Genomic DNA, 27404 nt, shown 5'->3' with positions numbered 1-27404 from the left:
CAACAGTGCCTGTGCCACAGGTTAGCTGTGTGCGGTGGTCAACAACAGGAGATGAGAAGTATTTCACAGTGATTTCTGTGCCTGGCTGTAACTCACACCCATTGCCACTGGAGCTGGAGTAAAGGTTAGTCACAGTCCAGTAACAAGCTGGCACATCGCATCCAAGGGCAGTTACTGTACCGTAAATTCTTTTTTTTTTTTTTTTGAAGACAGGGTTTCTCTGTATAGCCCTGGCTGTCCTGGAACTCACTTTGTAGACCAGGCTGGCCTCGAACTCAGAAATCCGCCTGCCTCTGCCTCCCGAGTGCTGAGTGCTGGGATTAAAGGCGTGCGCCACCACCACCTGGCTGTACCATAAATTCTTGAGAACGCCTTTCTGTTTTGACGTGGAGCCTCATGAAGCTCAGGCTGGCCGGGAATTTTGAATTCTCCTGCTTCTTCCTCCCAAGTGCTGGGATTGCTAGTGTGCACCACTATGCCTGATTCTTTGTGGTGCTAGGAACTGAATGCAGAACTTCATGTGTACTAGGTATGTCTATACCAACTGAGCTACATGCCCAGCTCCTGTGCAGTTTTGTGTTTTGAGACTGGGTCTCACCATGCAGCTTTGGCCCCTGGAGCTCACTATGTAAATACCAGGCTGTCCTCAAACTCACGGAAACCCACTCGTGTGTGCCTGCCTCTCTCTCAGGAGCTGGGATTAAACCCACTCGTGTGTGCCTGCCTCTCTCTCAGGAGCTGGGATTAAACCCAAAGGCCACGATGCCTGGCCCGTGAATATTCTCACTGCACATTGTTCCCTAATAGAAGGAGAGGACACCTGTCAGGCCACAAGCCTGTTTATGTTTCCTGTCTAGTGTCATTCTGTCACCAGAGTCACTTTTACACAACTAAAGTTCTGCTAGTGAAAAAGGCAAGCCACAGGTACACCTATGACAACTGGTCATTCCTTTTTTTTTTTTTTCCATTTTCTGTTTATTGTACTGGCCTGCTCTGGATAACAGACACCCTCTGCTACTGAAAGCAGGGAGCAGTGAACCTGACCCAGAAAGAAGGCGCCCTGCCCTGCATGATCTATTATCAATTAAGTCATTTTTTAAAGGCACAAAAATAACTTTTTTAAAAAAACATATGAGGCTGGGCGTGGTGGCACAACTGGTCATTCCTAACTCTAGCGAAGCTCCTCAACCCAGCACGGAAGCCAACCCACAACCACAGGAGCTTCGAGTCAAAGCGCAGAGCTACTACAAAGGCCAAGACAGGGTGAAGGCAGAGCCCAGGTGAGAGGCCGCTGTGCGGCCGGCTGGGGACACCTGAAGACTGCCTGCCTGACAGCTCATGCTGCTGTTACTCCAGGGCTACTCTGGAGTTTATAGGAACTCAAAAGCTCCCAGCATTGTAAGAGGCAGTGGATGCTGAGAAAACATATAGAAACGGCGTATAGATTCTCACTCCCATTTTCCAGGAAAACGATTTACTTGTAAGCACAAATTTCTGAGTAAGGGAGGTTCTGTGCACACAGTGTGGAGTCTGGTGTGTGTGAGGGACAGTGAGACAGTTTAGCAGTGCCTATGCCCTCACTGATAACTCAAGTTCAAACCTCAGAATGGACATAGGGGCAGGACAGAACTGGATCCACAAAGCTGTCCTTTGGCCTTCACACTCTTGTCATGGCACACTCATGTGGCATATCCATCACACATACACATTAGATATACAGTACACACATTACTATTGGGAACAGTAATAATAATAAAAAAGCCCCAAAGAAGCAATGAAGGAAGTCACCCTCAGCTCGCTCTATCCTGGCTCCAACCCAACGGTTTCGAAATGTCAAGCCTCCGCCCCAGACTACATCATAATCATGGCTTTGTCCAAAGGGCAGCCCTGGCTCCTCAGCCTGAGTGTGGGCAGGATGTCTCCAGGGCACAGCTGCAGCGCTGCCAGGAGGGCTGGCACAGGCCGCTCACTGCAGATTCTGCTGCACGTGTGGATGATGCTATGACAGACTGAGAGAAAATGCCACCAGAGACCCACTCCCTGCCAGGGCAATATGAGAAACCTGAACTACGGCCTGGACTTCACATACATGGCCAGGTGCTCTGGTGGGACATAGTCCAGGGTTAATTTGCTTGTATTGCTGTTCCAACAAATGGATAGAATCCAAGTAACATACTCCTAACACAAAGTACCAAAGGGAAGAGAAGACGTACTTCTGCGACTACACACACATGAAATGCGATCCTTCCCTGAGCTGTGGAGGAGTGGGCGGATCTGCTGCCGTGGAGGAGTCAGGAGACGGGGACAGACTTCTCACTAAAACACACCAAGAAAACAGAAGATAAGTATATACACACGCACACACATACACATACATCAATGTCGTTTGTCGTAACAAAGATAGTTGATATTGTGTGTGTGTGTGTGTGTGTGCACAAATGTGTGTATGTTTGTAGAGGTCAGAAGACATCTTACAAATCCAACTAAGGCTGGGCATGGTGGCACAGTCCTGATTCTAGCACTAGGGAGGGAAGCAGAGGCAGGTCTCTAGTTTGGGGCCAGTCTGGTCTACAAAGTGAATTCCAGAACCACCTTGTCTCGAAAAAACCCAAAGTGGAAAAAAGGAAAAAGGAAAAGAAAGAACAGTTAAAACGGGGCTTGTACCATCTGGCCTAGCCTTCCTTTTCTTGCTTTAAAGTCAGTTCCCAGGTATTTGTCAGAAAGTACTGTTGTATCTTTTCTAGTTCACACCATGGAGGTGTCAGTGTTACAGGCTTAGCACCACAGCACACCAACCCAGAGTGGCTCTAATGGTTCCAGAGCGGGAATCCCTGTGCTACTCTTTGGTATCAGGCCAGCGTGACATCGAGTTTAGAGGACTGAAATGGTTTTGCTTACAGAGTACAGGAGGCAAATGTGTAAGAGGCCCGGGGCTTGGGAGGCAGGGCTAGGAGTGAAGAACAGAAGGCCAAGGTCCACCCCACCCTTATACCCGAGAGAGAAAGACAGACCAGCACAACCACTTGCTTGCTAATGTGCCGTGGACATCGTGGGACTCCCATACTGAGGTCTCAGTGTGCACTAGGGTACCTGCCAGAGCAAACACAATTCCACAGCTCCCAAAGTATCAGGTGTGCTTTCTAACGATCCTGGCCTGTAGGATTTCCATGTAGGAAGAAATCGTTTAAAAAAGATCTTATTTTAAATTATGTAGCAGGGCATGGTGGCACACACTTTTAATCCCAGCACTCTCAAGGCAAAGGCAGGAGGAACTTGGTGAGTTTGAGACCAGCCTGGTCTACAAAGCAAATTCTAGGGCAGCTAGGGCTGTTACCTAGAGAAACCAACAGCAAATGCATGTGTGCAGAGGTGTGCGCCGGTGGGTTCCAGACAGCTGGAGCTGTTACACAGAAAAAGCCTCTCTCAGCATCAACAAGAAATGTCTGTCTGTGTGGAGGTGGGCACAAGTCATCTCAGGCTCTCAAGGCAGTGCACGAGGAAACCAACTGTAAAAGCAGTATGTAACTTGAGCCTTGAGCCGTCTCTCCAGCCCTAATGACTTCTGAGACAAGGCCATGTTCGGTCAGCACAGGATGGGCTTCAACCGCCTCAGCCTCCTTGAGTACAGGAACTGCGAGAGTCTCCATGCTTGGCTCCTCTAGAGAAACACTGTGTCATGGTTGAAAAATAAAACGAGGGCTGGAGAGATGGCTCAGGGGTTAAGAGCACCAACTGCTCTTCCAAAGGTCCTGAGTTCAAATCCCAGCAACCACATGGTGGCTCACAACCATCTGTAACGGGATCTGATGCCCTCTTCTGGTGTGTCTGAAGATAGCTACAGTGTACTTAAATATAATAATAAATCTAAAAAAAAAAAAAAGAAAAAAAAAGACAAAAGAAAACTCCTTCTCTGAGCCCCAGGCCACGGTGTTGGAGCAGGGGCAGCTGCTTCCTCTATAGTCCAGGGACACACCTGAGGCTCAGGTACAAAGGCAGAGACTACACAAGGAAGTGAGTCCCTTGGTAGACTTTCCTTGTAGAAGCAAAATCAAGAGCTCCCCTTAGCACCCACTAAGGGAAGTATTAAGCTTGCAGCATGCACGTACCTGTGGTTTGATTCTCCCTAGGAATCTCAGGAGCTGGCTCACAGGAAGCAAGAGTTTCTTCCTCCTCATGAAGACTCTCTGCTTCCTCAGGGGGGCCTTCCATCTGATGCTCTGTCATGGCCGTCTCTTCCTGAGGGCTGATGGGGACAGACTGGCATGTTAAAACTTGCAGGACGCCAGCCAGCTTCTTCGAACTTCTGATCTGGGGTCTGGTTACACAGCCTTGGCTGCTGTGACTCAGCTTTCCGAACAAGGCCATGCCTGTTGAGCACCACACTTGGCCTCTTTCTAACTTTCTAATGGAGACTCATACTACACAGAAGCTTGCTGTGGGGTCCACTCCTGCAGTCCCTGGGCCGAAGCCTGAGGCAGGATGATCACAAGTTCACAGGGATGCTCAGCCAGCCTGGCCTACATGGAACCCTCAGCACACACACACACACACACACACACACACATACACACACACACACACATACACACACACACACCCTCATACAGAAAAGATGCTGCTACCTACTTAATAACTTCATATTCATCTCATAAATGACGTTATTTTCTTTTTTATAAAATGCAGACCAGAAAGACTGAGCTAATGATGTATGAGAGCTGCCTCCTCAGCGGCAGCCACTTGTTTCAGCTAAACCTCACCTGAACCCCTGACTCCCTAAAGCAACATCTTTTCATTCTATGTATACGGGTGTTTTGTCTGCTTGTATGCCTGCATACCATATGCATGCACAGTAGCCTCAGTGGCCAGAAGAGAGCATCAGATTCTCTGGAAGTGGAGTTAGAAACAGCAATGAGCTGCCATGTGCATTTTGGGAACCCAACCCAGAAGAGCAGCCTGGTGCTCTTAACTGCTGAGCTCTATCCAGCCCCTAGCCAGGATAGTCTTCTTGGACTTGGTGACACTGGCTGGTCCAAGAGCTCCTGAGTTTCCCACAGTGTCAGGTCCAGGTGTGCTCTGCTGTCGTAGCTTGTTTATTACCTCATGTCTGTACAGCAAGCCCTGAACTCATTCCAGTTCTCATTCAAACACTTGCTTTGTTTTTTGTTTGTTTGTTTTGTTTTTGTTTTTGTTTTTCGAGACAGGGTTTCTCTGTATAGCCCTGCCTGTCCTGGAACTCACTTTGTAGACCAGGCTGGCCTCGAACTCAGAAATCTGCCTGCCTCTGCCTCCTGAGTGCTGGGATTAAAGGCGTGCGCCACCACGCCCGGCGAGTTTGGTTTTCTGAGACAAGGTCTCTCTACGTAGCCCTGGCTATCCCGGAACTTTCTCTAGAGTCCATCTGGCTTCAAACTCAGAGACCTGCCTACCTCTGCCTCCTGATCCCTACTGCACGCAGCATAGTTCACCAAGTTTAAAGAGTCACACAGCTGGGCTGGAGGGCTGGCTCAGCAGTTTAGAGCACTGGCTGCTACTGGAGAGAACACGGGTTCTGTCCATATGGCAGCTCACAACTGTGTGTTAAATCTAGTTCTGGCCTCGGCAGGCACTGCACATATATGGTGTACATATATACATGCAGGCAAAATAGACACATAAAAGTAAATAAATCAGACTATTCCGGGGCCCAGCAAACACAGAAGTGGATGCTCACAGTCAGCTATTGGATGGATCACAGGGCCCCCAATGGAGGAGCTAGAGAAAGTACCCAAGGAGCTAAAGGGATCTGCAACCCTATAGGTGGAACAACATTATGAACTAACCAGTACCCCGGAGCTCTTGACTCTAGCTGCATATATATCAAAAGATGACCTAGTCGGCCATCACTGCAAAGAGAGGCCCATTGGTCTTGCAAACTTTATATGCCTCAGTACAGGGGAACGCCAGGGCCAAAACGGGGGAGTGGGTGGGTAGGGGATTGGGGGGGGGGTGGGTATGGGGGACTTTTGGGATAGCATTGGAAATGTAAACGAGGAAAATACCTAATAAAAAAAGTAAATAAATCATACAAGGAGCCCCTGCTTTCTGGAGTGCTGAGCCCGTTTCCTGTGGCTCTTACCTGCATGACCCATCGGCATGCACCTGCTCTTTCTGTCTTTCCTTCTCCGTCACTTCCTCAGAAGCCATTCCATTTGGTTCAGGTGTGTAAAGCATTTCAGATCTTTTTAGCTACAAATAAGAAAAAGTGCTTTTCAATATATTCCTAGTATATTTAATATTAGTAAACCAGAAATGATCACATTAAAGATTATATCCCCAAATACTTGTAGATAAATCTAGATTTAAGTATATTAAAAATTAATATTGTTTACTACTAAAATGCAAAAGGCCATCTATATGAGAGATAATCCACATTACAGACATAGCTATTGGGTGGTATTTTTATGTGGCAAACATATCTATGATTGAGTCTTAGAGCTCTCTGACTAAAAGCACACCTTAATCCCCTCACTCTCATCTTCCCAGCCTCCCACCACCCTTCCCTATCTGAACTTTTACCTTTCTGCCGATGTCTGCATTCTGGGGTTCAGCGTCTTCTAGGTGAGCACACTGTGCTGCTGGAGTCTCGTAGTCTGGCTTTACATCATTTTCTCTGTGGACGGTGTCTAGCTCCTTAACGTTATCATCCCTCCTTAGAGTCTGCTCAAAACACAGAGAGCATTTTTATTTATGTACTTACATTTTCTGTTATTGTTTTGAGTCAGGGTATCATTCCAGACTGGCCCAGAACTCACTAGGTAGCTCAGGCTGGACATGAATCTGTAGTGCGTCTCTTTTCTGGGCTTTATGAGTTGGCAGGGTTACAGATGGGTCTTGTAATGTAGCCTAGGCTGGTATGGAAATCCTCTGCCCACGGCTCTCGAACGTTGTGGTTCTAGGTCTGTACTGTGCTGCCTGGCCTTACAGCACTTTGGTTTGGCTATGCGTGTAAGTATGGCTGTCTGTGTATATGGGTACTGTGTATATGGGTACTGTGTATATGGGTACTGTGCATATGGGTACTGTGCATATGGGTACTGTGGAGCCAGAAGAGTCAGCTCTCCTGGAACTCAACTGCCGTGTGGGTGCTGGGAACAGAACCTGGGTCCTCTTGAAGAGCAGCCTGCACGCTTAACCTCCGAGCCATTTCTACAGCATTGCTGGTTTAGACAGTATCTCATTAGGCAGCCCAGGCCCCTGTGCTGGAATTACATGCTTGAGCTGCCACACCCAGCTTTCCCTCTGCCTCCTGAGCATCCTTAGCCTGGCACTGTGCACGTGTGTGCACAGTTTTACAGACAGTAGGCATTAATGTGGAAAACAAAACCAGACTTTTACGTACAGGGAAGATTTCTATAAAAAAGGGATAAATGAAGGGAAAATATACTTTTCTCCTTCCCTCACCCATTCTGCAATTTGTAAAATATGCCATAGTTCAACAGTCAGAGCAAGGCCTGCTCTTCTTGGATGGCAGAAGAGGTGGGGCCAGGGCCGGGAAGCCCTTGCAGCTGATGCATTTATGGCATGCGTTACCTCTGGGGAGTGTGTGCAGTGAACAAGTGGAAGAAATGGCTGCCGAGGTTGAGAAGAGCAAGGCAGCAGACTTAGAGACATCTTTCTCCGTACAAAAGGCCGTGTTAAGTCATGCACAGGGTAAGACAGACAGTTTGGTAGTGCTGAGAATTAGACACAGGACCTTGCACATGCCACCCCATAGCATATGCCTCCCATGTTAATGCCAGCTCTCACAGCCTAATGGAGCTGACATAGCCTAATGGAGAACTTTCTGGAGGCGTCTCACATGGGGGACTGCCTCTGTCAGACTGCTCTGTGGATCATTTTCTAATTTGCTAAGCCTACTGTGGGTAGTGCCATCTCTTGGCTCCTCTTGATGACAGACCTGCAAGAAAAGCATCCCTTTTCTCCCCTAAGTCGCTCTCAGGTCTGGTGTTTGTCACAGTAACAAGTAAGCAAGGATAGGGCTCATCCTGCATGGCAGCTCATGTGTTGATACACTTACATGGCTCTCTGTATAAACAGGTCATGTTGCATCAGGAGCTCACAGCGGAGATGGCTAAGCCGAAGGTGGTACAAGGGCATCCAACAGTTGTGTTGGCTCTCCTCTCTGGAGCACAGGGTTAGTTTCATTTTAATAAGCCACCATAGCTTACTATTATAATAATCAAATCATATGAAGCTGCTATCTCTATGGTAGATCTATTAAAACCTACCAAACATATAAGTCTATGCCTATGTAATAACTCAGCTGAGGCAGTCAATGATGGGGCCTCTTTGGGGCCCAGGCCCTCTGCAGGCTAATTCAGGACTGCCTGGCTACAAGATCAATTCAAGGCAGCATGGACAATTAGTGAGACTCTGTCTTAAGATAAACTTTGGGGGGGGGGGGGGCTGGGGCATAGTAGTGCACACCTTTAACCCCAGCACCTGGGAGGCAGAAGCAGGAGGATACTGTGAGTTTGAGGCCAGCCTAGTCTACAAATTAAGTCCAGGATAGCCAGGGCTATACAGAGAAACCTGGTCCTGAAAAGTGAAAAGAAAAAAACACAACAAAACAAACAGAGAAAGGGGGGAGAGAGGGAGAGAAGAGGGGATGCTGTCATTTTGAAGTGGAGGCAGGAGATCAGGAGCTCAAGGCTCTTTTCTGCTACGTGTGGAAGTGGAGAGACCTGTGTTACCCCTCCCACCCTGACTAAAAATAAAGTAAAACATAAAGAGCTGGGTGTGGTGGCTTATGCCTGCAATCCAATACTGGAGGTAAAGGGAGGGGAACTGCCAGACCAGCCTGGTCTCGTTGCAAACAGCAAGGATGAAAGAGAAACTGGTCAGAGACGGCTCAGTGGATAAGGGCGCTGCTTACTGCCAAGCCTGACAGCCTGAGCTCCATCCCGGGACAGCTCAGCTGCAGGGGAGAACCAGTTGCCACGGGTTGTCCTCTCCACATGGGTGCTGTGGAGTGCACACCCACACACATCAGCCCTACCTTCAACCTCAGCCCGGTTTGTGACACTGTCTGTAACCTCAGTTGCATGGGGACCGACCATGGCAGGAGAATGCCACACAAGGCCTGCTTGTGCTACAGTAGGAGTTCACAGAGGTCTATAACACCTCAGTGAGGTTGTATTAAGGGCTCGGATATAATTCTGAGATAGAGTATTAATTAGCCTGTGACAATGCCCATGGCTAGTGGCTCTTCTGTCACTACCCTGGCTGCCTCTTCGCAGCATATTAAGTAAGCCAGTTTTCTTGACAAGCAAGGAGGAAAGATGTGCCTAGAGCAGTGAAGAGCAATGACATCACAGTTAAGTCAGGGTACCTGAGTAAGCCTGAGTGGACTGTCCCTCACGTCTGACGGGTCGGAAGCACCGAGGACACTCAGCCCCTTCTTCTTCTCCCTCAGGCAGGCCTGCTGGTGTCTCCTGATCCTCTCTAGCTGCTCTTCCACAGTCATTCTAGGTCGAGCACTCTCAGCCAGACACAGCTGCTCCACGGCACTTCTTGGTCTTTCCTTAAAATTAAAAATAAGTCTGTGAACACGCAGGCACGCACAGTCCCTCACTTGGTGAGGTTCTTGCATAGCACGCACTAGGCCCCAGTTGGATTCCAGGTACCAAATAACCCAGGAGGAGGAGGATCAAGAACATTTTCAGCTATACAGAGTTCAAAGCAAGGCTGGAGAGCATGAGATCATTGTCTCAAAAACAAACAATATTTCTAAAAATATCATGAATAAAAAACTGCTATAAGGTAAATTAATAAATTTTTGTCTTTAACACCAATAGGGGCACATCAGAAGCACTAGCCTGTGGCAGAGCGCTGGCCTCCTGACCTCCAGCTGCAACATTACAAAAATCAACTCAGCCAACCATAAGAGTGAGGGCTGAAAGGGCCACAGGGCAGCTAAGAGAAGCCTATGCTCGCGTTCTCTCTTTCTGAATGCTTCTCTTTCTCTTGAGCCATGGGCTCCAAAGCTACATTAAATAATACTATCAAACCCTGCTGTAGCTGGGTGGTGTCGGAATACCCCTTTAGTCCCATCACTTGGGAGCATAGCCAGGCGGATCTTTGTGAGTTCAAGTCCAGGCTGGTCTATAGGCTTCCAAAATAGCCAAGGCTACACAGAGAAACTGTCTCAAAACCCAAACCAAACCAAAATAAAACTACCCTATTAAATTTGGCTGCTGCTTTAAAAAGCCAGTGCTGGGGCTGGGGAGCTGGCTCGGTCAGTAAAGCGCCTGCTGTCACGCGTGAGGACCTGGGTCTGTGTCCCCAGCACCACGAGAAAGTCAGCAGCAGCAGCTCCTATCTAAAGGCCCAGAGCGTTCGTGAGAGAAGTAGCGGGAGACAGGCACATTTCTGGAGTTCACTGAGACAGCCTCACACAAACACACACACACCACTCTCTCTCTCTCTCTCACACACACACACACACACACACACACACACACACACACACACACACACACACACACACACACACCTGCTGTAGTGATACCCTAGGAAGCCTGGGTTACATATTGATGCCTGTCTCACTAAACATAAATGAATAAATGGCTATGGCTCCTCTGAATAAAGTTATTCCATGTCTCTGACACAGAAAATGGCATAACCCTCAGATTAGGAGAAAAGAGGGAGGGACGAAATGGGGCAAAATGCTTACACAACAAACGCTTATCATTTTAGAGGAGTGTAATATTTTTCGTCACACAATACTATGAAGTGACTAATCAAGAAAATACCCTACGATGTTTTTTGATTAGCAATAAAAGTTCAGAAATAGTATTTTCTTTTTTTTTTTTTTAAGATTTATTTATTATTATATGTAAGTACATTGTAGCTGTCTTCAGACACACCAGAAAAGGGAGTCAGATCTTGTTACGGATGGTTATGAGCCACCATGTGGTTGCTGGGATTTGAACTCTGGACCTTTGGAAGAGCAGTTGGGTGCTCTTACCCACTGAGCCATCTCACCAGCCCCAGAAATAGTATTTTCTATAAAGTTAATTTTCATAGTTGTAAACTGTCATAAATGGCTAATTTTCATGGTTTTTCCATGTGTCTATTTCATTTTATATAAACTGAAGGGCTTAGGCTTAGAAGTATTAGTCACACTAGTAAAGAAAAATTGTAACCCACTTTATATGACATAGATTTTAAAGTCCTACACATTTTTACAATCTGTGGGACAGAATTCATAGGTTTCTGGGTTTCCTTGGTCTGAGTTGGCAGTGGTAGGGGTAGAGTGGTGTGTAACATGTGGGAGGCTGAGGCAGGATCTGTGTAAACAGACCCATCTTAATGAGAAAAACAGCCTATCTCTCTTAATAACACTACTTTAGAACTATGACCACTACATTAACAGTGATACATAGCTGTTAGTTTTTTTTTTTTTGAGACAGGGTTTCTCTGTGTAGCCCTGGCTGTCCTGGAACTCACTTTGTGGACCAGGCTGGCCTCGAACTCAGAAATCCACCTGCCTCTGCCTCCCAAGTGCTGGGATTAAAGGTGTGCGCCACCACACCCGGCTCTAGCTGTTAGTTTTATCTTACAATTGTTTTTATTTGGGAGGTAAATTTTGAGCCAGGGTCTTTTGTAATCCAGGCTGTCCTCAAGCCAGGGTACACTGCCATCTCCTGAGAAGTTAGGGTCACAAGCATGTGCCAACATGCCTTGGACTATCTAACTGTCTTTCCTGTTAAGAAGACATGGTGTCACTGTGCACCTGACTGTGGACTAAGGCTCAGGCTGGGGTTGACCAAGATACCGTGCTTGGCTGTCCTGAACAAAAAGCATAGAAAGACGGCGATGTTCCTAATCCAACTCTTCAAACAGCAAGCAAGCTGTGAGCAGCAGTGAGGAGATCTATACCGTTCTTAGCTCCACCATCTTCTTAGTCTTCCTCAAGGTCACATAGGAAGCTATCGTGGAGGACTCGGGTGTGGGTGACTTTGTTCTCAGAGGAACTCCGACTGGAAAATGGGAACCTGGAAATTAAAGCAGTGTAAGTTCCACAGGGCACTTGTGACCTGGCGTGGTGTCCTGATGAGCGCTACCCTGGAGGTCTTGGCTGACTATGGATTTCTACTGAGTTGGGACTGACCTAACCCATCAACAGTGAGTGTTCTCCTGCCACTTGACACACAGGCTTCCAGGCCCACGGTCTGGTGGGACTGGGATGGGAGAGAAGGCTCAGCAGTTAGAGTCTCTCCCGCCAGCCGGGCGTGGTGGCGCACGCCTTTAATCCCAGCACTCGGGAGGCAAAAGCAGGCGGATTTCTGAGTTCGAGGCCAGCCTGGTCTACAGAGTGAGTTCCATGACAGCCAAGGCTACACAGAGAAACCCTGTCTCGGAAAACCAAAAAAAAAAAAAAAAAAAAAAAAAAAAGAAAAAAAGAAAGAAAGAAAGAAAGAAAGAGTCTCTCCTGCTGTTACAGAGGCTTGGGGTCCTATTGTCAGTACCCATGTCCGGCACCACAACATCTACTCTAAGGGTCCCCCTCCCTCTCCTGACCTGAGGGTACATACACATGAGGCATAGATTAAAAAAAAAAAACCACATTGAAAAATGTCAAAAAGATCATTTCATTGTATTTGTAACTCTGTGTGTAGATGTGGGTTCTGGGTACTGAACCTGGGTCCCCCGAAAGAAAAGCAAGCACTCCCGATCACTGGGCCATTACACCATTCCTTATGGTGACTTTTTGCCCAAACTTTTTAATTTCAATTTCTTTAAAAACATATCTTTTAGCTGGGCAGTTGGGGTGCACACTTTTAATCCCAGCACTTAGGCAGAGGCAGAGGAGGCAGAGGCAGAGAGGCAGAGGAGGCAGAGGCAGAGAGGCAGAGGCAGAGGCAGGTAGACCTCTGAGTTCAAGGCCAGAGCACTCTTCAGAGGGAGTTCCCGAACAGCCACGGCCGCACAGAGAAACCTGTCTCAGAAAACAAAAGCCACACGGTTTTTAAAGGTTTTATTTTATGTGTGTGTGTATGTACGCACGTACGTACGTATATAGGTACTCCATGTGTGTGCCTAGTGCCATCAGTGGTCAGAAGAGAGTTTGAGAGCCCTGGAGCTAGAGTTACAGATGGCTGTGAGACTTGAACCTAGGTCCTTCATAATTGCTTTTAACTGCTGAGTCAACTCTCTGGCCTCTTTATTTATTTTAAGACAAAGTCTTGCTACACAGCCCTAGTTGGTCACAAACTCATAGCAATCCTCTTATAGGTTTGTGTCAACATGTTTCAAAGTATTTCTTTTTCTATCTCTCTCTTTCTTTCTTCTTTTTTTTTTTTTTATTTTTGGTGAGACAAGGTCTCATTATATCACTCTGGCTGACCTTGAAGTCCCAGAGTCAGCTACTTCTACCTCTTAAGTGCTGGGATTAAAGGTATGCACCACCACATACAGCTCAAAGCTCAAAACTTTTTTTTTTTTTTTTTTTTTTTGAGACAGGGTTTCTCTGTGTAGCCCTGGCTGTCCTGGAACTCACTCTGTAGACCAGGCTGGCCTCGAACTCAGAAATCCACCTGCCTCTGTCTCCCAAGTGCTGGGATTAAAGGTGTGCGCCACCACTACCCAGCTCAAAACATTTTTTAACTGGGAAACTCAAAGAGATCTCAAAGATTTCACATAAGAGATGACAGATTTATGTACATACTGGTTGAAAATATATACTAAGATATCTGAAAACCAAGACCTAAAAAGAGGAAAAATACTGAAAATGCTGACCTTTAACGACTGGAGCTTCTGTCTCAGAAACTGGCTCTGACTTTTCTTCTCCGTTAGATTCATCGACTTCTGCCACTGTGGTTAACTCTGGCTCACTCTTGTAGAGTCTATAATCTGGACCCTTGAATGGAAGACATGTGATTGCAACAACAAAAGCTGTACATTCACTGTTCACTGTATCTCGACCAGGCAGGAGGCTCAGTGCTAGATAGAAGTCTTGTCTAGCACCCGAAAGGTCTTGGGCTCAACTGAAAAATGTTTGCTTTTAAAGATGCAAATTGAAAGCCCCAGCTGGCTACTTTTGACATAACACAATACATGTCATGTGATAACCAAGTAGAAAGAATAATTCAAAGTTTTTTTTTTCTTCTTTAGGGAGATTTTTAATTAGTAAAATTTACTAATTTATTTTAAAATTAAGAATATTCCTAGGGACGTACTTTTTTTCTGTGTGTTAGGTATCCAAAGGCCTTGTACGCACTCTAGAGATTTATTTTATGTATATTAGAGTTTGGCTTGCCTGTTTTTAAGTGCACCCCACAGGTATGCCTGGTGCCCACAGAGGCTATAAGAGGGTGTTGGAGTCCCTGAGACTGCCTTAACAGATGGTTATGCATTGCGAAGAAAAAGAAACCGAATCTGGGGTCCTGAGCTACCTCTCTAGCTCCTTGCATGCACTTTATTACCCAAAGCTATCCTTTTGGAGGCGGGTCTCATATAGCCCAGGCTTGCCTTGACCTCTTGACCCTGGGATATTCTCCCCCTGACCCTGCTTGAGGCTACTCAGCCTCAGTTGCTCTGGAGTCATAGCTCTCCTGCACCTGCCTCTCTGAGTGCTGGAATGACAGATGGGTGCCATCATACCTGGCCCAAAGCCATAATTTTATCATGGTTAAACTAAGGTCTAAAAACAGTCATAGAATCCAATAACTTTCATCTAGACGATTGTCTGGGTGAGCAAGGCTCATCCCAAACTAAATTCCTGTCAGAGAATACAATATCCTCACCATTATCCAAGTTCCATTCTCTCTTGGAAACAAGGACTTGCTCTACAGCTCAGGCTAGCCTTGACCTCACAATGCACCTGCCCAGTCCCAGGTCCCTCAACCTCCTACTTGCTTATAACAACCGTCTTCATGTCTCACTGAAGCCTCACTTCCAATCGCAGGGGTACTGCTCCTTGCCAGTGCCTGCATCCTTGCATGGTTTCCTAGACCGCCCAGCTCCCATCTATTTTGCTGTTTCCCTAAAACATTATTTTCTGATCTAAATACCCTGTGTCTAACACTATGGAATAGCAAATTTAAAATACGGCTTCAGCAAAATGTGCAAAGTAACCACTTTATGGAAAATGAAATATTAAAATTATGAGAACATTAAAAAATGAGAATGATAAAATGTAAATTGGAAAAACAAAGGGTAATGTTATATGCAAACAAAAAAGCACTAGTTAAAAATGGAGTTATAGCAAAATTAAGCTAGAGTATGAAATAAATTAATTTAAAAAATGAGCAGGTAGACATGATCACTCTGTGGCTACTCCAGCCACTTACACAGTGAGATCCATTTCTTGGATATCCTTGAACTTGATGAATCTTCTTGTCTTCAGGCAGATGCACGGGGCCCCTGCTATAACAGAGCAAGGAGCTGCTATCACTGGGCAGAGGGGGGATTATGGGAGGCTGCTCTGTAAAGTCATAAGACCGAGGAAGTGGAGGCCGAGGTGGGACTACTTCCTCTTCCTAAAGATTGTAGAATAGTCACCTTATTTAGATAAGCACATTGGATTAAGCATTTCTACACTGTTTTCATTGCTAAATTAACTTAAAGTTACTTTAATATGGTTAAAGGGACACTGCCAAGCCAAGAGTCTTACATTGAAAAAGCAAAGCAATTTAGCATGATAGTCAATACGGGGCTTCAAACGCCAGCCGGGCTGCTTTCGCCTACATGTACGGGGTAGCTTCACCTACCCAGACAGGTTACCATGTGAATAGACTGTACTTCACTGCAAAACCACAAGAAAAAAGATCTGGCTAAAAAAAAAAACAAAAACTTATTATATATTCTTGATGCCTTTGAGAGAAAAAAATTTTTCTTTTTTGGCCTTTAAATAAAACTCAAGGGCAGAGATTTTCTTCAGTTAGGTTGACAGTATCTCTTTGTTGTTATAATTTCTCTATGGCATGCACGACCAAGCCTTTATCTAGCAACCACCCTACAAATTTTATCAAACATAAGAAGCCATGATAAATATTTAAATTACAAGCAAAATGTACAATAATGTTTCGGTTTTAACAGACTTTAAAAAGTAGCCACTAAGTTTTACATTTAAGGAAGAAAAAAATCATGTTAGAAGTCATTAAGACACCAGATTACTAAGTCACATTTTAAGGTTAAAATGACCTAGATATATTTATTTAAAAAACATTTTTTTTCTCCTGAGACAGTCTTGCTATGCAGCCCAGGCAAACTTGCTTCCTCGTGTCTCAGCCTCCCGAGCACTGGGTTACAGGCACCGCCACCCGGGCAGGCTGGAACAGAGGAGATGTAACTACTTTTATCTCACTTGTTAATATCTCAAGTTAGGTAGAAAACCAAGCCCAACTTACCTCGCTCTTGTACTTAACTGATGAGAAAGGCTTTGATCCTGCCAGACCTACTGGGAAAATTAGAAAACATCACTGCTTATGTAAGAACACTTTCCTTTCTTCTTTTCTTTTTTTTGGTTGTTTTCTTCTTCAAGACAGGATTTTTCTCTGTGTAACTGCCCTGGCTGTCCTGGAACTCACAGAGATCCCCCTGCCTCTGCCTCCTGAGTGCTGGGATTGAAGGCATGTGCCCCACTGATCAACAAGAACAACTTTCTAAATCCACAGCAAGCATGATTTCAGTTAGCTTACTTTACTTAAGGATTTAAACTCTGGCCTGGAGAGATGGCTCAGAGGTTAAGAACACTGACTGTTCTTCCAGAGGTCCTGAGTTCAAATCCCAGCAACTACATGGTGGCTCACAACCATCTGTAATGAGATCTGATGCCCTCTTCTGGTGTGTCTGAAGACAGCTACAGTTTACTTATACACAATAAATAAATAAATTTAAAAAAATAATTGAAATTCGATGTTTTTATTTTATGAGCATGTGCATGCACACGTGCCAAGTGCTCATGTAGATAGAAGGCAGAGGACAGCTTGTACTAGTGGGCTCTGTCCTTCCACCTTGTGGGTCTCAGGGATCAAACCCAGGTCTCCAGTATTGCAGCCAATGTCCTTACCCACTGAGCTGTCCCACCAGGCCAGCCTGGTTCTACTTATTTTAGATGAAGTCTTCTCCGCTCTATCCCTACCCATTGCCTGCTTTCAGAAATGGAGTTAATCTTCCCTGCCAGTAACTGAGGCTGGCCTCAGACACAAGGCAACCCCCTGGCCTCAACCTCCCTAGTGCTAGGACTGTGGTGTTAGCTATCATATGTGGTGAAGCCTTCCGTTTCTTTTCTTTTTTGGGGGCGGGGGGGGGGGGGGGAGGGGCAAGGTTTCTCTGTGTAGCCCTGGCTGCCTGGAACTTGCATTGTACACTAGGCTGGCCTCAAACTCAGGGATCTGCCTGCCTCTGCCTCCAGAGTGCAAGGATTTAAGGTCTATACTACCACCAACATCTGGCTCTAAATACTAAAATTAAAAGATGGTATTTCAGGCTGGAAAGATGGCTGACTGATTCTCAGCTGGAGGCGCACAACGGCCTTTAACAGTTCCAGGGGCTCTGCTGCCTTCTGGCCTCCACAGGCACAAGTCACACAGATGAACATGGAGGCAGAACACCAGCACACATAAAGTTTTTTTAAAAATCTTAATAATAAGAAAAGAAAGGATATGTGGAAACAGGTTTCCTCACGCATTATTGGCATACACAGTAATCTTTTATGAGACCAATCTGGCCGTAGTCTTTAGAATGGAGTACATACTAACTCTTTACACTGTGGGACCTGGTGGAACGATGCCTGTTACAGAGTGACTCACAGACAGTAACAGAGAGAGCTGCAGATACAGCACACATTCACCGACATGAAGCACAGTTAGTCCCTGCAGTTAATCTCTCTTAGGCAGCTACTACTACATTTGGGGCGGGGAAAGCCAACAAGATCAGTTACCATGGTAATGGTAGCAGGAACTGCACTCATTGGTTAGAACCAAGAAAAGACAAGAAGGTGATGTTGACATATGTTGATATGCCACATACATGAATGAAACTTTCAAAATATAAATAAAAGATTTATTAAAAGGTAGCCGGGAAGCAGAGCTGGAGAGATGGCTCAGAGGTTAAGAGCACCGGTTGCTTTTCCAGAGGTCCTGAGTTCAATTCCTAGCAACCACATGGTGGCTCACAGCCATCTGTAATGAGATCTGATGCCCTCTTCTGGCCTGCAGATGTATATGCAGCAGAGCACTCACATTAAATAAATAAAAAATTTTAAAAGTGGGGGGAGCAAATTGAGAAAAAGGGGTGTAGGATCACTTCCGTTTTTGTCCCCACACTAGGAAGACTCAGAAGGGGAGAGTCGCTGAAGTCCCTTCAGCTTCACTCACTCAGGTCAGGGTTTGTGTGGCGGTGGCTGCCAGAATTGCTGCTTTTGGTTTATTAAGTTATGTACCATTCAGTGGCTCAGAGGGCTGGTTTCTGGTGATAGACTCTATTGAGGTGCAAATGTAACGCCATCTTTCCATTTAGACACCGCTGTGCAGAGCTGACCCACCTGTTTCTGAAGAGCCTCTTTGCTGTTTGTGTTTGCTCAACCCCTCCATGACATCTTGAATTCTCCAGAGCTCCTTTTGAATCTGTGCCCGTTGAATTCCTGCCGACTCACTCTATCAGCAAAGACGACAGATCACTGTAGTGCTTGCGTGGGGCAGGCCCGTGGACTCATGCATTTGAACCCTGGGTGTCTGCTGGCGGGGCCTTGATAAAGGCAGTCCACACTGGGTGGGAGCGTTGATGCTTTACAGCTGGGCCCGTCCTCGTTCTCTCCCTCCCGAGCTCTGGCCAGCCTCCAGGCCTTCCTGCCGTGATGGAACCAAGGCAGAGGGCCAGAAGAAACCCTTTCTCCACTAAGTTGCTTTTTGTTAGGGTTTTCTATGACAGCAACAGGAAAATAACTAACTCAATAACAACTTACGAAAACCGTCAACCTTATAAGTTCTACTAGTCATAAATAAACAATTAGAGCGGCCGAGGGCTAAGTCCCAGGGTATTTAGCGTAACACACACGAGGCAAACAGTAAAGCTGTGCCAGGCGTGGTAGTGCACACCTTTAATCCCAGCACTCAGGAGGCAGAGGTAGGCTGATTTCTGAGTTCAAGGCCAGCCTGGTCTACAAAGTGAGCTCCAGGACAGCCAGGGCTATACAGAGAAACCCTGTCTCAAAAAACAAAACAAAAAATCCCAAAAAACCCCCAAACAAACAAACAAACAAAAACCAGTAAAGCTGTGCATGTCCATCACGGCAGGAAGGCCTGGAGGCTGGCCCGAGCTCGGGAGAAGAGAAGGAAAGCCAAGGAGTTCTCCATGGGCTACCTCGGCTACAGATCACTTTCTCTGGTTTCACATACAGCCAAGCCAACGGTGGGCTGCAGATCAGTGGCAGGAAGTCATTTGTCCTGCATGCACAAGGCTCTCGCACAGCAGCAGCGCTGGATTTAAGAAAGAGTCACTACCGTGTAACTGCTGCTCAGTTACAGCTGCTGCTGCAGGCGTGGGCGTGCGCAGCCCAGGAGCAGAGCTGAGGACACTTATGCCCCATCACCTCCTCCCAACCTTCCTGTACAGGGAGGGAAGGCACTGTATTACTTGTGGTTTCATGGTTCACTGACAGGCATGGGACATGTTCTGAGGATCAGGGCTCCTGCACTACTTCCTAAATTCTAAAACATAAAAAACAATCCCCCATAATCAGCTTCCAAACGCTGACACCATTGCATACACTAGCAAGATTTTATCGAAAGGACCCAGATGTAGCTGTCTCTTGTGAGACTATGCCGGGGCCTAGCAAACACAGAAGTGGATGCTCACAGTCAGCTATTGGATGGGTCACAGGGCCCTCAATGGAGGAGCTAGAGAAAGTAACCAAGGAGCTAAAGGGATCTGCAACCCTATAGGTGGAACAACATTATGAACTAACCAGTACCTCGGAGCTCTTGACTCTAGCTGCATATGTATCAAAAGATGGCCTAGTCGGCCATCACTGCAAAGAGAGGCCCATTGGACTTGCAAACTTTATATGCCCCAGTACAGGGGAACGCCAGGGCCAAGGAGTGGGAGTGGGTGGGTGGGGGAGTGGGGGGGGGAGTGTGTTGGGGACTTTTTGGATAGCATTGGAAATGTAAATGAGGAAAATACCTAATAAAAACAATTAATTCTAAAAAAAACAAAACAAAAAAAAAAAAACAAACAATCCCCACTTGATTGACGGAAGTAAGTAAGTGTGTTTCCAATACAAACATTTCATCCCAGCCACTTTTACTCTATTCTGGTACATTCACTTTCTTCTTCTTCTTCTTCTTCTTTTTTTTTTTTTTTTTGGTTTTTCAAGACAGGGTTTCTCTGTGTAGCCCTGGCTGTCCTGGAACTCACTTTGTAGACCAGGCTGGTCTCGAACTCAGAAATCCTCTTGCCTCTGCCTCCCAAGTGCTGGGATTAAAGGTGTGCGCCACCACTACCTGGCCTACATTCTGTATCATGCTTTCTTATTTAAACATTTTGTATCATGCTTTAAGTTAAAACCACACAGTTTCAAGACTCTGTTATACTTATATGACCCTTGCAGGGAAATCCATTTGTCTTGGGGCTGGAATGATAGCTTAGCACTTAAGAGAGCTTGCTGTCCTTCCAAAAACCACACGTTAGTAGCTCACAACCACCTGTTACACAAAGTCCAGGGTCCATGACCTCTGAGGTATCCACACATGTGGCACACACTGTCCACATACAATGTCCTGTTGCTGTGAGAGAGGGAACACCATGGCCACAGCCAAACTCTTCCTATCTTATTTTTTTCTGAGACAGGGTTTCTCTGTGTAACTCCGGCTGACCCCAAACCCAAAACTCACAGAGATCCACCTACCTCTGCCTCCTGAGCGCTGGGTGGTGAGAACCAATGCTGCCTGGTGGCTTGCTTTGGGGGGCAAACTCTTCTAAAAAGAAAGTACTTGACTGGGGACTTGCTTACAGTTTCCGATGGTTAGTCCCTGACTATCATGGCTGGATACAGACAGGCACAGTGCTGAAGTAGTGCCTGACAGTCACACTGAGCCTGCTGTGGCTGCTGCTGCTGCTTCTTTTTTTATATTTATTTATCTCATGGATGTGGGTACACTGGCGCTGTCTTCAGACAGACTAGAAGAGAGCATCAAATCCCATTATAGATGGTTGTGAGCCACCATGTGGTTGCTGGGAGTTGAACTCAGGACCTCTGGAAGAGCAGCCAGTGCTCTTAACCAGAGTCTTCTCTCCAGCCCCCGCTGTGGCTTTTGAAGCCCCAAAGCCCACCCACAATAACATAAGTCCTCTAACTTGTTGAGGAAGTGTGTCACTGTTGTGGGCTCTGATGGCTCTTAGTGCTCAAGTTCTGACCAGTGAGGAAGAGAGTCCCCTCCTGACTGTCTGCAGAATTCAGTCTCTCCTGGCTGCCTTCAGATCAAGATATAGAACTCTCAGCACCTTCTCCAGCATCAAGTTGGCTTGCACCCTGCCTTGTTTCCTGCCATGATAATGTACTGAACTCTGAAATGTAAACCCCAATTAAATGATGTCCTTCATAAGAGCTGCCTTGGCCATGGTGTCTCTTCACAGCAATAAAACCCAAACTCAGACAGGGAGTATCTCACTAAGCAGCCCTGCTGGCCTGGAACTGTTTGGAGCCTAAGCTCTGGCTCTGCCTGCCTGCTGAACTCTGGGACTGCAGCTGTTTACCATCCTTCCTGGTTACAGGTCTGTTCTCAGTGTCTATTTGCCTGAAACCTGTCAATGCCTCAAGTATTACAAAGCACACAGAAGGACTCAGGAGTGAAAGCTCAGGAGAAAAACGACAGACAGGGAGAGAAGATTAACCATGCAAGCCAGAAACTTGCATGCCTGTAGAGTATAAAGTCTGTACAGATACATGTTTTTGGCAACCTAAAATTTGTACAAGTTTCATGTTTTAAGGTTTAGTTATATTTTGTGTGGGTGTGTATGGTGGTGGTTTGAATGAAAATGGCCAACATAAGCTCATATATTTGAATGCTTAATCACCAGAGAATCAAACTGCTTGGGAAGGCTGAGGGGGTGTGTCCTTGTTGGAGGAGGTGTGTCATTGTGGGTGGGCTGTGGGGTTTCAAGGGCCACAGCGGGCTCAGTGTCTCTTTTCTGCCTGTGGCTGTCAGGGACTAACCATCTGAAACTGTAAGCAAGCCCCCAGTTAAATACTTTCTTTTTAGAATAGTTTGCCTTGGTCACAGTGTCTCCTTGTAGCAGTAATAGAACAAACAGCGAGACAGTGTGTGCCACGTATGTGGGGAACCTCAGAGGCTGAAGGACAGGAATGGATCCCCTGGACTTAGCGTTATAAGTGGTTGTGAGCTCTTCAATACGGGGTCTCTGGAAGGGCAGCAAGTGCTCTTAAGTGCTCTAGTCCCAAGAAGAATATTATATTTAAAAATAAATATTATCTGACAACTAGGTCTGATGGGCATATTTATTACCTTAGTATGCAAGAGCTACAAGTAAGATACTATTAGAGGAAAAAAATAGTGCATATAATAAACAACTGTGTGTTAGCAGTCACAGAATGACATGCGAAGAATCTGAACCTAATTTATAGTAAGTGCTGAGAGTTGAGCTAAGGACTGAGCACACAGTACTGAGAGAGAGCTAAGTACTGAGAGCGCTGAGGGAACTGCACTAAACACAAAGAAGCACAAATGCTTCAGGGTTCACCAGGGTCCCGTAAGATGCAAAGGTTTTATAGAGGAGACGGGGAACATGGTGGGAGAGTGAGAGTCCTGTCACTGAAGACACTCCACTGTGTATCCGCAGAGGCCAACAGCCTGAGCCTGGGAAGGCTACAGAGGTAGACTACAAGCCTTTCCTACCTGCACTTCTCCAAGGCGGTCGAGCTGACCCTGCATCTGGTCCCTGGTAACAGTCACATCATATTCCAACTTGTCATATTCTCTCCAGGCTCGTTCCAGCTCCTAAAATCAAAATCATCGTCATTTTAAAGGAGATTTGTGATGGCATTATCAGTATACTTAAAACCTCCCAAGGTTTCAGAAAACTTTATGGTTTATTTTGTGTAAAAATAAAAATATCTGGGCTGGTAAGATGGCTCAGTGGTGAAGAGCACTGACTGTTCTTCCAGAGGCCCTGAGTTCAAATCCCAGCAACCACAGGGTGGCTTATAGCCATCTGTCATGAGATTGGATGCCTTTTTCTGGTGTGTCTGAAGACAGCTACAGTGTATTTACATATAATAAATACATAAATCATTAAAAAAAAATCTTTGGCAGTGCTGAAGATTGAAGCCAAAAGCATGGTAAGCAAGTGTTTTACTAAGTTACATCTCCAGCACTAACACAGGAACCGCAGTCATCCACTCTCCATACCGTTTCCTCCTTTTCAAGATTCCGTTCCTTCAGAGACAGCACACAGTGCTTTTTTTTTAGAGTCAGCCTTATTGTATTTAATGTAATGACCTCCCCAGTTCCATCTATTTGTGTGTATGTGAAATGTCAGGATTTAATTTTTCTTTAGGTCTGACAAAAAGAAATCCACGGTGTATCTGCCACTTATCAGATTACATACGTCCAGGCTGGTCCCATTCCTTAGCTGGCGTGGCTGTCGGCCACAAGCCCTGTTTTGAGTCTCCTTGGGAGCCTAACGTCCAGGCTGTGGTGTGCATCCTTGGCAGGGATGGAGACAGCTTCCTCACATTTCCCCAGCATTTGCTGTCCTTTGTTTTCTGGCAGTTTGGTGGTGAACCTAGCCTCTAACAGCTCAGCCATCTCTCTGTTCCATTTTTTCTTTAAGACAACTTTTTTTTAGATTTATTTATTTTGTATGTTTGCTTGCAGGTGTGTATGGCACTGCCTGAGATGAACCTCCATGTGGCTGCTGGGAACCAAACCAAACCTAGGTCCTCTGCAAGACAAGCAGTACTTTTTGTTTTGCTTTTTGTTTGTTTGTTTTTTAAAAGAGGCAGAGGCAGAGGCAGAGGCAGAGGGGCAGAGGCAGAGGCAGAGGAGGCAGAGGCAGAGGGGCAGAGGCAGAGGCAGAGGCAGAGGCAGAGGCAGAGGCAGGCGGGCTCTGGGAGTTCCAGCCAGTCAGGCCTAGACAGTGAGCCTGTGGCTAAAAGGGGAGAGGAACACTAGACACAGTTCAGGAGTTAACAGTGCTTCTTACGTCTGCAGAGGGCCTGAGCTCAGTTTCCAGCACTCACTCGGGTGGCTCTCAGCTGCTTGTTAATTCACCTGCTTCTTAGGGCCTCCTTAGGCACCCACCCATCACCCACATACATAAAGTAAATCTTAAAAAACAAAAAACAAACAAACCAAGAATTCAGAGTAGGACTCTAATCATAGAAAAAGCCAACCTTGGTTTGTATGTCTTAAACACAAGTATACCAACAAGAATTAAGAATAAAATCTCGGGCTGCAGAGATGGCTCAGCAGTTAAGAGCACTGACTGTTCTTCCGAAGGTCCAGAGTTCAAATCCCAGCAACCACATGGTGGCTCACAACCATCTGTAATGAGATCTGATGCCATCTTCTGGAGGGTCTGAAGTCAGCAACAGTGTATTTACATGTGTAAATATATATATATGTATGTATATGTATATATACACATATACATACATACATACATACATACATACATACATACATACATATACATATACATGAAAGAATAAAATCTCACTGTGTAGCATAGGCTGGACTTAAACTTCTAGCAATCCTTCTGCCTCGGACTCCTGAGCATTAGTCTTAGGGGAGATGTGACACCATGTTTGACTGAACATCTCTTGTGATAGTAAGACTAAAGACAGCCCAGCCAAAAGCATAAAGAAAAGACAAAAACCTACTATACATACATATATGTATGTATGTGTGTATATCTATATCTATATCTATCTATTAAAGGTACTTGTATCCTGATGATCTGGGTTTGAACCCCAAAGCCTATATGATGGAAGGAGATAAATGACTCCCCAAAATTGTTCTCTGATCTCCACATTGCACACACAGAAATAAATAAGTATATAAATAAAATGTGAATATATATACATGCCACCATGCCCAGTTTAATCAGTTTTTTGTTTGTTTGTTTTTGAGACAGGCTGTGGCCTCTAATCCTGGCTCTCTAAGTGTTGGGATCATAAAGGTATAGCACCATGCCTGGCTATACCATTGACCAAGTGGCCAAGCCTCTTTTTCTTTTAAGAAAGGTTCTCACTAAGTTGCGTGTCTGACCCTGAACTCATTCCACTCTCCGGCAGTCAGGTCTTGAACTTAGTGATCATCCTGCCTCGGTCTCCTAGTACTGTGTGCCAGGCCCTGATCCAGGGCCTCTAGGGAACTCAGTGTACTCACAGCAGTGGCTCGGGAGAGTTCCCGACACGTGCTCAGCAGTCCGTTTTGCAGGTCATCCCTCTGCAACACCACAGTTTGAATGGCAGCTGGGTTATCAGCATTCATCTCTATCTCTTGGCTGGCTGACAGCAAGGCTTGCTCAAGCGTGTACTGCGGTAATAAAGAGGACTGCACTTAATGTTCTGCACCCGTGAGTGAGTTAGCTCACGTAACTGGCTGCCAGAGTCCTCCTAAGCAGCACAGGCAGCAACAGCACCCGTAGAGAGTAAAGGTAATCGGCCTACTTTCTCCTTGTGCAGCTGCTGCAGCTTCTCCTCCAGCGCTCGGACCACTTTATCCTGTTCACACAATCTGCTTAATTTGGCCTAGAAGAGAAGATGTGTTTTGTTAGCAATTTAAAGTCTTTCCTGTAATGAGGGAAAGGGAACCATTTAGAATAGCCGTGGACTATCAGGTTGAAGTTGTAAAAAAATTAATTCTTTTATGACAGTTTTATTTCAATCAGAACCACCCAAAGTAAGAGCTTTTGAGCAGGGAATATGGCACGCGCCTTTGATCTCTGGAGCCGGAGGCAGGTAGATCTCCAGTTACAGCCCACTCAGGTCCAAATTCAAAATGCAAAAATAAATAAAAATAAATAAAAAAAATGAAGTAAGAGCAATCAAATACTTTGACATCTTTCCTTTTCTTTTGGATCTGGGGCTAAAACCCAGATCTCAGGAATGCTAAGCAAATGCTCTGCCTCGGAACTCTCGTCCTAGGGTAAACTGTTTGTTTATTTGTTTGTCTGTTTGTTCACCGGAGACAAAGTTGTCATCTGTAGTTCAGGCTGTCCCGGAACTTCCTCAAATCCTCCTGCCTTAGCTTGGCTGGGACCAGAGGAATGTGCCAACATGATTCCTGGCTTTGTTTTGTTTTTTTTTAATCTTAATGATAGTTGTGCATAATGGCACATGACTTTAATTCTAGTACTTGAGAGGCAGAGACAGGAGGATCTCTATGAGTTCAAAGCCGGCCTGGTATAAAAGTGAGTTCTGTGGGCCAGAGGTACTTACATCAATACCTGCTTCTTCAGGTCTGTATTTGTATAATGTGCCTCTACATTCATCTTGTGACAGCTATAAGAAAAAAATGCCATAAAGCAATTTTAAAAATCCTATTTAAGTAGTATATTCAGTCTATAGCGAATACTTTAACTTTCTGTCAAAATGATGGTGTGGCAAGCGTGATTTTTATAATTTTTATACTTCTAGAATTTGAATTCAAGCACAAACCATCACAAAAGTAAAGAAACATTTAGCAGTGATACAGTACACAAGATACAGGAGAACAATGCCAAGGCAAGCTTCTCAGATAATAAACTGGCCAACGTCAATACAGCACCTTCCATTTTCCACTGTAAGGACAGACATTATTCTGATGGAAAACGGACACACACAACCATAGCAGCTGCACTGAATCAAACGCTTGCATCAGCACATCCAGGAAAAGCTCACAGTGTGTGCACTCAAGCCAACACAGCTCAGCACAACCGCATTAACGAGACCTAGACCACACCGTGTACATATATGTAATAGAAACACACATACACAATAGAGACTTATCTTGTTCTTCTGTCTTAAGAACTAAAAGATAATGAGGAAAAGGGCAGGTTTAATTGCAACAAGGAAATCATTTGAAACCTCATAAAACTGAAAGCCTATGCTTTAAGCTATGCATAAACAAAATGCAGAAGAGGTTTGTCCTGTCGGCTGTGTCGTAGATACTGTAAACATTGATGATTATTTCTATAGTGTGGGGACTGAACTCAAAGCCTCATGCATTAGTGTCAAGCTCTTGCAGTGGAGCACATGACACCCCAGCCTTGTGAGGGAGCACTCTTCCATGTATGGAAACCTCTTTTAACCTTCTCCTAATTGCCTTTCGGTCCCAAGAGTCCTCATTTCTGACCGTGCTTACCAAGAGTCCCACTGCCATCTCAGCCAGTCACACCCAGAGCACACC

The 27404-nt window shown here is 45.7% G+C and overlaps 1 protein-coding gene across 49 annotated transcripts in view; it reads right to left on the bottom strand.

Annotated features, from left to right (window-relative positions):
* Plekha5 (pleckstrin homology domain containing, family A member 5) overlaps nucleotides 1–27404 on the bottom strand; it is a 173472-nt gene that overhangs the window by 1240 nt on the left and 144828 nt on the right. For 16 of the 49 annotated variants that reach the window (XM_030255082.1, XM_006506863.2, XM_006506865.2 and 13 more), the window contains 15 exons: nucleotides 26990–27025; nucleotides 26456–26518; nucleotides 25685–25765; nucleotides 25401–25550; nucleotides 22905–23006; nucleotides 18533–18644; nucleotides 16395–16444; nucleotides 15336–15524; nucleotides 13783–13903; nucleotides 11923–12038; nucleotides 9371–9562; nucleotides 6556–6696; nucleotides 6116–6225; nucleotides 4107–4243; nucleotides 2214–2316 (listed from right to left, as the gene is read on the bottom strand). In XM_030255082.1, the coding sequence (XP_030110942.1) occupies nucleotides 2222–2316; nucleotides 4107–4243; nucleotides 6116–6225; nucleotides 6556–6696; nucleotides 9371–9562; nucleotides 11923–12038; nucleotides 13783–13903; nucleotides 15336–15524; nucleotides 16395–16444; nucleotides 18533–18644; nucleotides 22905–23006; nucleotides 25401–25550; nucleotides 25685–25765; nucleotides 26456–26518; nucleotides 26990–27025 (1695 nt within the window). In that variant the 3' untranslated portion in view covers nucleotides 2214–2221. The other 33 variants (XM_006506862.2, XM_030255075.1, XM_006506874.2 and 30 more) reach the window with 21 other exon arrangements.

The sequence above is a fragment of the Mus musculus genome, chromosome 6 (genome assembly GCF_000001635.26).
Source record: "Mus musculus strain C57BL/6J chromosome 6, GRCm38.p6 C57BL/6J".
Taxonomy (NCBI): domain Eukaryota; kingdom Metazoa; phylum Chordata; class Mammalia; order Rodentia; family Muridae; genus Mus; species Mus musculus.
The sequence above is the reverse complement of the archived record's forward strand: the minus strand, read 5'-3'. Positions and strand labels throughout refer to the sequence as shown.